The sequence below is a fragment of the Helianthus annuus genome, chromosome 4, assembly GCF_002127325.2.
Source record: "Helianthus annuus cultivar XRQ/B chromosome 4, HanXRQr2.0-SUNRISE, whole genome shotgun sequence".
Taxonomy (NCBI): domain Eukaryota; kingdom Viridiplantae; phylum Streptophyta; class Magnoliopsida; order Asterales; family Asteraceae; genus Helianthus; species Helianthus annuus.
In genome coordinates, this window is record NC_035436.2 from 26,817,683 (window position 1) to 26,828,925 (window position 11,243).

General features: G+C 37.1%; 1 protein-coding gene across 1 annotated transcript; it reads right to left on the reverse strand.

Annotated features, from left to right (window-relative positions):
* Positions 1–1,496: 1,496 nt before the first annotated feature.
* LOC110935874 (cytochrome P450 Tp4149) lies at positions 1,497–3,523 on the reverse strand. The gene is made up of 2 exons (XM_022178221.2): positions 2,565–3,523; positions 1,497–2,257 (listed from the first exon to the last, which is right to left on the reverse strand). The coding sequence occupies exons 1-2, from the start codon at positions 3,462–3,464 to the stop codon at positions 1,649–1,651; spliced, it is 1,509 nt and encodes a 502-aa protein (XP_022033913.1). The 5' UTR covers positions 3,465–3,523; the 3' UTR covers positions 1,497–1,648.
* Positions 3,524–11,243: the final 7,720 nt, after the last annotated feature.

Sequence of the window (11,243 nt, forward strand, 5' to 3'; positions counted from 1 at the left end):
CTTGATCCAGAAATCTTCTAGAGTGAGCCGTTTTGCTTGAGTTCGTTTGCTTTGACGTGTAAATCTAAGGTTTGTAGTTTATCTTCCCCACTGCTATATGTAACCAACAATGCGTCCCACAACGCCTTCGCAGTGGGAAACTCGGTGAGGTTGCCGGCTAACCCTGGTTCAATGTTTTGTATGAGCCATACGAACACGACTAGATCGTCCTGTTCCCACTGCTCGTATTGTTCATTTGACGGGTTTGGTGGGGCAGGTTTTCCTGTAATATGGCTCAACAGGTTCTTAGATTTCCCCCTATAGCGACTCGGATCATTCGAGCCCATAGAGCGTAATTTTGACTATTTAGCTTGATACTGATCTTCAGGCTATCGGATAAGATTTGTTTTGGTGTTTGAGATTGGGTATTAAGGTTGGTTCGAAGAAGATTCGCAAGTTGAATTGTGAGATCGTCATTGTTGGTACGGTTGTTTGAGCTATCGTCTCCGGACATGGCAGCTGTGTAAACACTAGACACGTGAACTCGCGTTCAAGATTTATCAACTACGCTGGATAATCGAAGCCGGGCATGTTCTCTTTTCGGCGTATTTATTAAGTACACCGGCATATTTATTAAATACGCTGGATACTTGAACTCGCGTTCAAGATTTGAGGTAACCCTAGACAAAGGATTAATACGCTGTCACTTATATCTCAGCCACACATCTCGTTCCTTTTTTGATAAATACGCTGCGTAAACTAGTTTTTCTTTGTTTATCAACAGAAAACAACCTTATACTCAAACAACCAGCACAGTCACACAATCAACGTCCTTTCCTTCTTCTTCTTACAGTAATTAATCTTCTGATTCGAGCTCTTCTTTTTTTCAACCAGATCAAAAACGGATGAAAGTACAATACTTATGTATTGATTGTTGCAACTTCACCCGATTCAGCAAATAAATCCGCCTAGATTAACCGACTGTTAAGGTTTGGACGGTAGTTTTCAGCGGCGGCGACAGCAACTAGGGTTTTAGCGGCGACGGCAGCAGCAACTAGGGTTTCAGCGGCGGCAGCGGGAGCAACTAGGGTTTCAGCGGCGGCAGCGGGCTTTCAGCGGAAGCGACACTAGGGTTCCTCGTTCTACTGGATTTGATTCTTGGAGTTTGACCAGGTTTCTAGGGTTGATTTTTGAGGATTCACTGGCAAAAATGGACGCGGCGACTGCTGTTGTTGTTGTTTTGATGCGGAGCGAAGATGATGGATCTGCTGCTGACAAGTTCGGGATTTTTGGAGTTGATTTTGATTTTGATTACCGGGTTTTTGTTCTGGTTTGGATTGGCTTGGGATAGGTTGTAGATGATGAACAGAATTTTCTAGGATCAGAATCTCTGCTCTGATACCATGTTGTGAAAGATAATCAGAGACAAACAGTAATAAAAAAGGAACTACTTTTATTGATTTATTTCTTGCGTACAAAACAGAAAACTAAGCCTTTATTTATCGGCATTACAAGAATGAATAAAAGGAAAGATTTTGATAAATATAGAGATGATGTTGAAGATCCATAATTTTCTCTAAATTATTTTGTTTCTTTTTCTAACAATTGCATTGGCAAATGGTTAGTACCCAAGTTCAACATCATGGAAATTTACATATGGTAAGAGAAACTACGAGAACCGAGGAATGACAGAAACTATGAGAGAGCACTTCCTATGGATTGTGACACCAAATGCCTCACTCATGTCCAAATCCTCATTTTTTATCCCTGGCAAGCTCAAATCAAATTTGTAAACTATATTTGCTAATGCAAGCTCCATAACAGGTACACTAAATTGAATACCGGGGCATGATCTTCTGCCAACGCCGAATGGAATCCATTCAAACTGCAACCCTTGATAATTAATGGAATCGTACAATAACCTCTCTGGCCTAAACTCATTTGGTTCTTCCCACAAGGCAGGATCTCTTCCTATTGCCCACGCATTAATAAACACTTGTGTGCCAGCTGCAATATCATACCCCATTAGTTTTACATCTTGCATTGATTTTCTGGGAAGTAGAAGTGAGAATGGAGGATGCAATCGCAAAGTCTCTTTTATGACAGCCTTAAGATAAGGCATTTTCTCCAAATCCTCCTCGGAAATCATGTCTCTTCCTTGTGCTATTTCAGTTACTTCTTCTTGGAGCTTTTTCATTACTCTTGAGTTTTTTATTAGTTCACTCATTGCCCACTCCAGAGTTGCATATGTAGTATCTGTTCCAGCTGCAAATGCTTCCTATAAGGAACGAAAACTCTGGTGATTTTAAGTATGTTAATATTTGTATTCAAAAGAATACAAGAAACAAACTAGAAATTTTAGTATTATGTGTGCTTAGAGAATGCATTATGAAGCTTCCCTTTGAAAGCTTATGTAACAAATTAAATCAACACAACTGAACCCATGTAAACTATGTCGTGTAAAAGAATGAGCATGTCCTTAAGATTTCTTGAAAGTTAGTAAATGATTTAAGTATTCTTGTAAACTTATCTACATATCTAGAAATTACGCATAGCAAGGTTTAAGGGAGATGGAGAAATCATACCATGATGAGAGCTTTAAGGGAGTCTCTGCAAAGATTATTATCGGATGTGTTGTGTTTTTGCAGATCTAGTAAAACGTCAACAAAGTCTTCTCCTTCATTACTTCTAGCATCCTCCCAATTTTCCTTGTTTACATGTTCTTCAATAATTCTTTCAAGAAACTCATCAAATTCTTTAGCTATTTTTTCTGCTCTACCTACTGTACCAATGACTCGATCTACCCATGATAACCATGGAATATAACTACCAACATTAAATACATTAAATGTATCCACAAACACTCTTAATAACTTTCTGTACTTGGGTCCATCAAGTTTCTTTCCGAGGGCAACCCTACTAATTATGTTATTTGTTAGGGAAGCAAACGTTGATCCCATATCAATGGTTGTCCCACAACTTTCTTGGAGCATCTGAATCATATGAACTATCTCATTTTCTCTCACTTTTTGGTACGACTTAACTCGCGTGTTGCTTAGAAGCTTGAGCACCACAAGGCTCTTCAACTGCCTCCAATATTCCCCATAAGGAGCAAATGATATGCTCTTAGAGCCATAGAAGAGTATGTTGGGCACAAGTAAGTTTGGACGGCTACAAAATGAGAGATCATGGGTTTTCATGATTTCATGGGCTGCTTCGGCAGATGATGCTACAAGTGTGGGGATGCTGCCAAGGTGAAGGAGCATCACCGGACCGTACTTTTGGGACATGATATGGAGGTTGTGATTAGGGTTTGAGCCTAGTTGGTGGAAGTTTCCGATTATGGGAAGTTTTCGTGGTGATGGTGGTATGTTTTTCCTATTCTTCTTGTCAAATGAAATCCATTTGACACAAATAAACATCACTAAAAGGATGCACGAAATCGAAGAGGGGAGAAAACCTTCAAAGGATGAAAAAGGTTCCATGAGTTTACTAGCTAGCACATTCGTGGCTTTGTTAATTGTTGTGCTCTTATAGGCTTAATGAAAGGACCTGAATATATAGTGTATCTCAATGATTTTCTATCAATTTTTCATTGTTTTTAATTATGCATACAACTAATATAAATATTGTGTCGGTTCAGGCAATGGCCTTTTTTCTACTTCAACAGTTGGTCACGAAAAACAATATCGCACGTGTTATATAAAATTTTTCAAGTTAAGAAAACCTAGTTCAGAGAAAAAAGTTCACAAATGTTTCATTTTATAATATAATATAATATAATACTGCATTTTCAACTGCAACGCTATTAATCTTCACCGTCAATGTTAAAAAACATCAAAACTAAAACTTGCATTGCTAGAATGATATGTATCTACAAAAGTTAGCTACAATAGTTGAATGCATTTATTGGAGTTGGTGATTACTGGCATATAACCAAAATATTATAAGGGAAAATTACGAATTTGTCTTTTTAGCAACATGTTTTCAATTAATTTTGTCACTCTCATTCGTCCTTGGAGGATCTCTGAGCACGGGAGTGGTCTGTCGGTCTATCCGAAGAGTCAGCCAAAATAGAAGTGGTCTGCCGACGCACGGGAGTGGTTCGCGACGCACGGGAGTGGCCCGCGACGCACGGGAGTGGTCTGACGACGCACGGGAGTGGTCCGCCGACGCAGGGGAGTGGTCTGTCGGACACGTGTCAGCTCTAGGGACATGGACGCATCAACATAACATGCAATCTCTTCCTGTGCTAAGTGGTCCTTCCAAGGACGCAGGAGGGTGACAAAATTGAAAACACTCTTAGTTAAACAATAATTTCGTAATTTCCCCATATTATAATGTAGTTGATTCGTTGGGTGTGAACCCTGTACAAATAGCATAAGTTTGATGCTATTCGATTTTGCTTTATTGCGTTTCAAATAGAAAATCTTCCGTTTAATACTTGATTGGATAAAAATTGACTTAGAATATCCGTCCAATATAGAATCTATTATTGGCGGACCACCTTTCATATCATTTACAAATTTGGATCACTGACGGATACTGCAGTATTATCGTGTCACCAGCAGAACCACATGATCATGTCCATCTCCACTAGGCATAATGTCTATACAACTATTCAGGAAGTTAGAGAGAGAGATAGAAAAATTATGTCTGTATATATGTATAATTTTTTTAAACATGATTAGTGTATTTATTATTTATTATTTTTATTTTTTTATAATTATTTATTTTAATAATCAGGGTAAATTGACCAAGATAACCTCCTGTGGGGTCTAATTGGTCAGACTTAACAATGAAAATTAATTGAGTTAACGATAAATGACATAATGTATAAGAGTTTGTAAAGATAGAGTACGTTTTCTATAATTATTAAAGACAAATGACACAGTTTGCAATAAGTGATATACATAAAGGATAATTTTTATAATTTACTCATCCGAGTAGCGACGCCTTAATTGCACGCGGTTAAAAAAAATTTTGCCAACATCCATGATTGTCACTTATGAAGGTCGCATCTGAATTTTCTGAGGCACTTTATTTTCAAAATTGCCATAAAGTTTTGATAAATATTATATATGAAGGCAACTTAAACATATTTTATCAATTAAGAGAAGTCTAAGTTTTTCTTAAAATATCCAACCTTTTTCAAACGATAGAGCTGTTTTATTCTAATGCACACAAGTCACAACCATTTATTTAGCTAGTTCTCAAGGAATTCAATTCCCAAAAGGGTTTGTGGAGAACAGAGATTTGTTTACCCGTATATGTGATTTCAGTACGTTTCTGATTTCTCATCTCTAGATTACACTTTGTGGATATAGGTATATCCGCACAGTGATTTGTTTACCCGTATATGTGGTTTCAGTACGTTCCTTGTATCTCATCTCTAGATTACACTTTAGAATCATATGTTCTTGACCAAGTGTGCAGATTTTTTATAACCCATAAATGCGTCCCCGCAATAATTGAAATGTACTATATGCTTTGTCTCGACCTGAGTCTTCTTTTGTGTCTTGTTCGGATAACTTCTCGAGTTTCTGTCAATGACCTCTAGCTCAAGGTGTAGGAGAACTTGAGTTTTTCATTGAATTGAAATGTACTATATGCTTTGTCTCGACTTGAGTCTTCTTTTGTGTCTTGTTAGGATAACTTCTCGAGTTTCTGCCAATGACCTCTAGCTCAAAGTGTAGGAGAACTTGAGTTTTTCATTGAAGGCTCAAGTTCAATTCCCATTTGGTGCAGAAAAGCAGTGAGGCGCTGGTGGGCAGTGATAGGAGACTCAGGAAAAACTAGGTTCGATCCTTGAGTTAAATGGGTTTTACTGGTAATTTATTGTGTATAATTGAATTCTAGGGTTTTGAGAGAAAACGATTTGTGTTCTTGATTCAGAAAATTGGTAAATTGTCTATTCACTAATGTTTTACATATATACATGGCCGGTTACTAGAAACCGACATTACCTATGACATAAAAAATAATAAAACATCCTAACATAATATGTGACATATATATAACATAAACTATCTAGCTTATATCCTCTAATACCCTCCCGTAAGCTAGAGGGATGTGATATGTAGAAGATCTTTAAGATGAAGAAACTCTTTTGGCTGCAAAGCCTTTGTTAATATGTCTGCAGCCTGTTCTTTAGTAGTACAGAACCTCACATCGACCTCGTCATTTTTGATCAGTTCTCGAATGAAATGATACTTCACTCTAATGTATTTGCTTTTTCCGTGGTATACAGGATCCTTTGCTAGGCAGATGGTTGACTTATTATCACACAAAATTGTTGGAGGACCATCCATATGCATCTGTAAAGTATTGAGGATCCCTTTGATCCATAATGCTTGACATCCGGCCAATGACAATGCTATATATTCAGCTTCTGTTGAGGATAGTGCCACCACCTTTTGCTTCCTTGATTGCCATGCTATAGCCCCTGAACCGAGATTGAAAACATAACCTGATTTGCTTTTGCTATCATCTATACTTCCCACATAATCACTATCACTAAAACCAACCAGCTTTCCTTTGCTTCCTTTCGAGTAAATTATTCCATGATTCAACGTTCCTTTGATATATCTTAATATCCTCTTCCAGCTTCCCAGTGATTTCGATTTGGTTTTTCCATAAACTGGCTAATTTTATTTACAGCAAACATGATATCAGGCCTCGTATTTGTTAGATACATCAGTGATCCCACTAAACTCTGATATAAGTTCTGATTTACTTCTTCACTGGGATCATCTTTTGATAATTTAAGTCCATATTCCATCGGAGTTTTAATCTCATGACACCCTTCCATATTGAATATTTTCAATAAATTCTTGGCATATTTCTTCTGTGTAAGACAGATGTTTCCATTGTCATAGGTGACTTCCATGCTAAGAAAGTAGTGAAGGATACCTAAATCGGTCATCTCGAACTTACTTTTCATTGAATTCTTTAACTGTTCTATCATCTCTATGGAGTCACTAGCTAATATTATGTCATCTACATACAAGCAGACTATCATCCGCGTTTTATCAGTGACCTTAATAAAAAGTGTATGTTCATACACACTCTTTATGAAACCATGTGCTGTAAAATACCCGTCTATTCTACTGTACCAATCTCTTGGAGCTTGTTTTAAACCATATAAGGCATTTCTTAAATGGCATACCTTTTGTTCTTCTCCTTTTTTAACATAGCCTTCAGGTTGTTCTAAATATACTTGTTCTGTCAACTCTCCATTTAAGAATGCCGTTTTTACATCCATTTGATGCAGTTGCCATCCATGACTTGCTGCTAGTGCTAGAACTATTCTAATCGTGTCGAATCTGATTAATGGAGCAAAAACCTCTTGATAGTCAACCCCATATTTTTTACTATAACCCTTGGCTACTAAGCGTGCTTTATAGTTACTCACCCTGCCATGTTCGTCATATTTGGTTTTATATATCCATTTGACTCCAATAGGTTTCGGATTCTTCGGTGGGTTTACTAGTTCCCATGTTCCATTTTTGTGTATGGATTGTATCTCTCTATCCATAGCATCTCTCCATTTACTATCTTTGTAGGCTTCACCATAAGATATTGGATCAGCATCGGCATATAACCTGAAGTTATCTATATTGCTATCATTCATCTGTTTCCTTTCATATAAACCATTTACTTGTGTTTCAGTGAGAGGTTGTGAGTTCTGATATATTTCATATATGTCTCGAGTCCGCAGTTCTTCATTTTCTAAGGATGATGACGATGAATCAGCGTCATTTTGATGCTTCATTTTGATGAATGTTCTGTTCTTCTGTCTATCCGATGTAATGTATGTTTTCTGTTTGATGAGTGCTTTGACCTTCTGTTTCTTCACTGCTGTTGATGTTATCGATTTGATGATCAATCTCAGGTGCCATAATCTCTTGTGATACACTCGTCTCCCTATTTATTCTATTTTCACTTGAGTCATTCAGTTGAATATATGTGTAGTCTTTATTTGCTGAACTATCATCCCATTCTTGATTTTCATCAAACACTACGTCTCTACTAATAATGATTTTATTACTTACTGGGTTATATAATTTATACGCCTTACTGTGTTCGCTGTAACCCATGAAAACTGCCTTTTCTGCCTTTTCATCTAGTTTACCTCTATGCTGTTTTGGAATGTGAGCATAGGTAACACATCCGAAAACTCGTAGATGTTCGATGCTTGGTTTGTTCCCACTCCATACTTCTTGTGGAGTCCTGTTCGGTACACCTTTAGTGCTTGCTCGGTTTAATAGGTATGTGGCACATGCCATAGCCTCTGCCCAATATGAGTGTGATAAATTCTACGTTTTAAGCATGCTCCTACTAAGTTCCATAATGGTTCTGTTCTTCCGTTCTGCTACGCCGTTCTGTTGTGGCGTATAACTTGTAGTTAACTGATGATGTATTCCATTTTCTTTTAAAAAAGTTTGGAAATCATTACTACAATACTCTCCACCTCTATCGGTTCGAAGTGTCTTTATGGTGTAGTTAACTTGATTCTCAACCATTTTCTTGAAATACTTGAAATGGCTTAATGCTTCTGATTTTAGTTTCAGAAAGTATACCCAGGTTTTTCTCGAGAAATCATCTATGAAAGTGATGAAGTACTTGCATCCTCCTATCGACATAGTTCTCATGGGCCCACATATGTCAGAATAAACTAGTTGCAGCGGTTTGTCAGCATGCCACTTTGCATGTTTAGGAAAAGATTTCCTAGCATTTTTCCCAAACACACATCCTTCACATATATTATTTGTTGACCTGATCATTTTCGATAATCCTTTAACAGTTTCCTTCATTCCCATGTTGTGCAGTGTATTGAAACTTATATGTCCAAATCGTCGATGCCATAAAGTATTCATGTCTTGTGTTATAACATTACATACTCTTGGTATCAAATCCTGATTTAGATTTAAGGGAAACATCTTGTTCCCAGTCATCTTAATAGAACCGATACTTGAACCTGTTGGATCTTTAATAATGCATTCTTGATCAGCAAATTTTACTTCATATCCTTTTTGTACTAATTGTCCTACACTTAGTAGATTGTGCTTTAACCCTTGCACGTAGAATTCATTCGGAACCTTCTTGTTTAAACCTTTTACTTTAATTGAGACATCACCACATCCTAATACCTTCAGTTTCTTGTTGTCTCCAGTTCTTACTTCCCTTCTTTCGGTTTCATCTAGTGTAATAAATAAACTCCTATTTCCTATCATATGATTTCTACATCCGCTATCTGAGTACCAGCAATCGTCTTTGGTTATTTCCTCCATGTTAAATATCATAAACATTGTTGTTTCATCACATTTTTCTTCAGGATCATCTTCGTGTAGTAATGCATTCTCACCCCGGTTGTTTGTGTCTCTTTGTTGATAGAATCTGGCTGTGTGCCCTACTTTCTGACAGTTATAACATCGTATTAATGCATTAAATCTTCCTTTTCCTCTTCCTCGTCCTCTATTTCCAAATTCAGATCTGTTTTGCCGTGTTCGGTCAGTGTTATTACTTTGTATTTGGAATGCCTTTTCTATTGGAGAGTCATCATGTTGTTTCATCCTTAATTCGTGTGATTGAAGGATGCCTAACAGTTCTTCTGTAGAAATCGTTGTCAAATCCTTTGATTCTTCTATTGCCACCACTACCTATTCATATTTTCTAGTGAGACTTCGAAGGATTTTTTCAATGACACGTTGTTCAGTAATATTTTCTTCATTTAATCGTAACTGATTTACTATAACAGTTGTTCTATTCATATATTCTTCTACTGTCTCGTTTTCTTTCATTCTAAGTGCATCGAATTCACATCTTAGGGTTTGGAGTTTTACCGTTTTTACTCTTCGTTCTCCTCTATATGCCTTGTGTAACACATCCCATGCCTCCTTGGAAGTTCTGCACATTGCAATTCTTTCGAATACGTTTTCGTTAACCGCTTGGAAAAAAATATGCAGTGCTTTCTTGTATTTCTTGACTTTTTCCCTATGTGCATCCCGATCATTGTCTGAAGCATTATTCGGCAGATCATTATATCCTTCTTCCACCATAATCCAAAGGTCTTGTGATTCTAACAAAACCTTCATTTGAATATGCCAGTGGTAATAATTTTGACCCACTAATTTTGGAATCTGAGTCTGTATGCCTCCGTTCGTTGTTGTCATTGTTAAGATCGATTGAAAATCTGTGTTTTGGTATGAATTCGATGTTGTTGTTTGGATCGTTGTGGCTCTGATACCACTTTATTGTGTATAATTGAATTCTAGGGTTTTGAGAGAAGACGATTTGTGTTCTTGATTCAGAAAATTGGTAAATTGTCTATTCACTAATGTTTTACATATATACATGGCCGGTTACTAGAAACCGACATTACCTATGACATAAAAAATAATAAAACATCCTAACATAATATGTGACATATATATAACATAAATTATCAAGCTTATATCCTCTAATATAATTTACCATCGTGTGTTTACGGGCGGATGGGTTACTCGGTTTTCTCCGGAATTGGTGGTGGAAGACTCAGGTTACTCTCGGAGTACTCCGTTTGTCCAGTGTACCCCGAGAAAGCTCAGGATTAATTTGTTAGTCCTTAAAAAATAGTTGAATGTGTTTATTGGAGTTGGTGATTACTGACATATAACCAAAATATTAAAATGTAGTTGATTAGTTGGGTGTGAACCCTCTCTGCAAATAGCATAAGTTTGATGCTATCCGATTTTGCTTTATTGCGTTTTAAATTAGAAAATCTTCCGTTTAATACTTGATTAATATAGAATCTGTTATCAGCGGGACCACCTTTCAAGTTATTTACATCTTCATTCATGGATACAGGATCCGACATATTCGTAGGTGGATGCAGACTACATACTATATATCTATATATTTGTTAATGGCGACTTTATTGTATTAGACTACCGCACTCCTTAAATTGGAGAGACCTGTTGCCCTACTCCAGCCAGACTTAGAGCAGAACTCTCTGGCGTAACACACGGTGAGACGAAATCCGGGTAGGCTCAGGCTCTAATAGAGCCTGAGCCTAACACCTCTGCAAGGAGGCTATGCTCTATCTATTATTGTCTTATCCACCAAAGTGACAGAAGTAATAATTGAACATGAGTCTCCATTAAAGAACCCAAGTCACCCTCCCACTAAACCACAAGTGGTCCATACATACTATATATATATATAGATTTAATTATTTCATCTTATCTGTCCGCCAACTATGGATGCACACTACGAATCTTTGA

Excerpts from the sequence above, each read along its gene's own strand:
- LOC110935874 (XM_022178221.2), bottom strand. The coding sequence starts at position 3,464 with ATGGAACCTTTTTCATCCTTTGAAGGTTTTCTCCCCTCTTCGATTTCG. Across the intron at positions 2,258-2,564 it reads CCCTTAAAGCTCTCATCATG|GAAGCATTTGCAGCTGGAAC; the intron begins GTATGATTTCTC and ends CGTTCCTTATAG.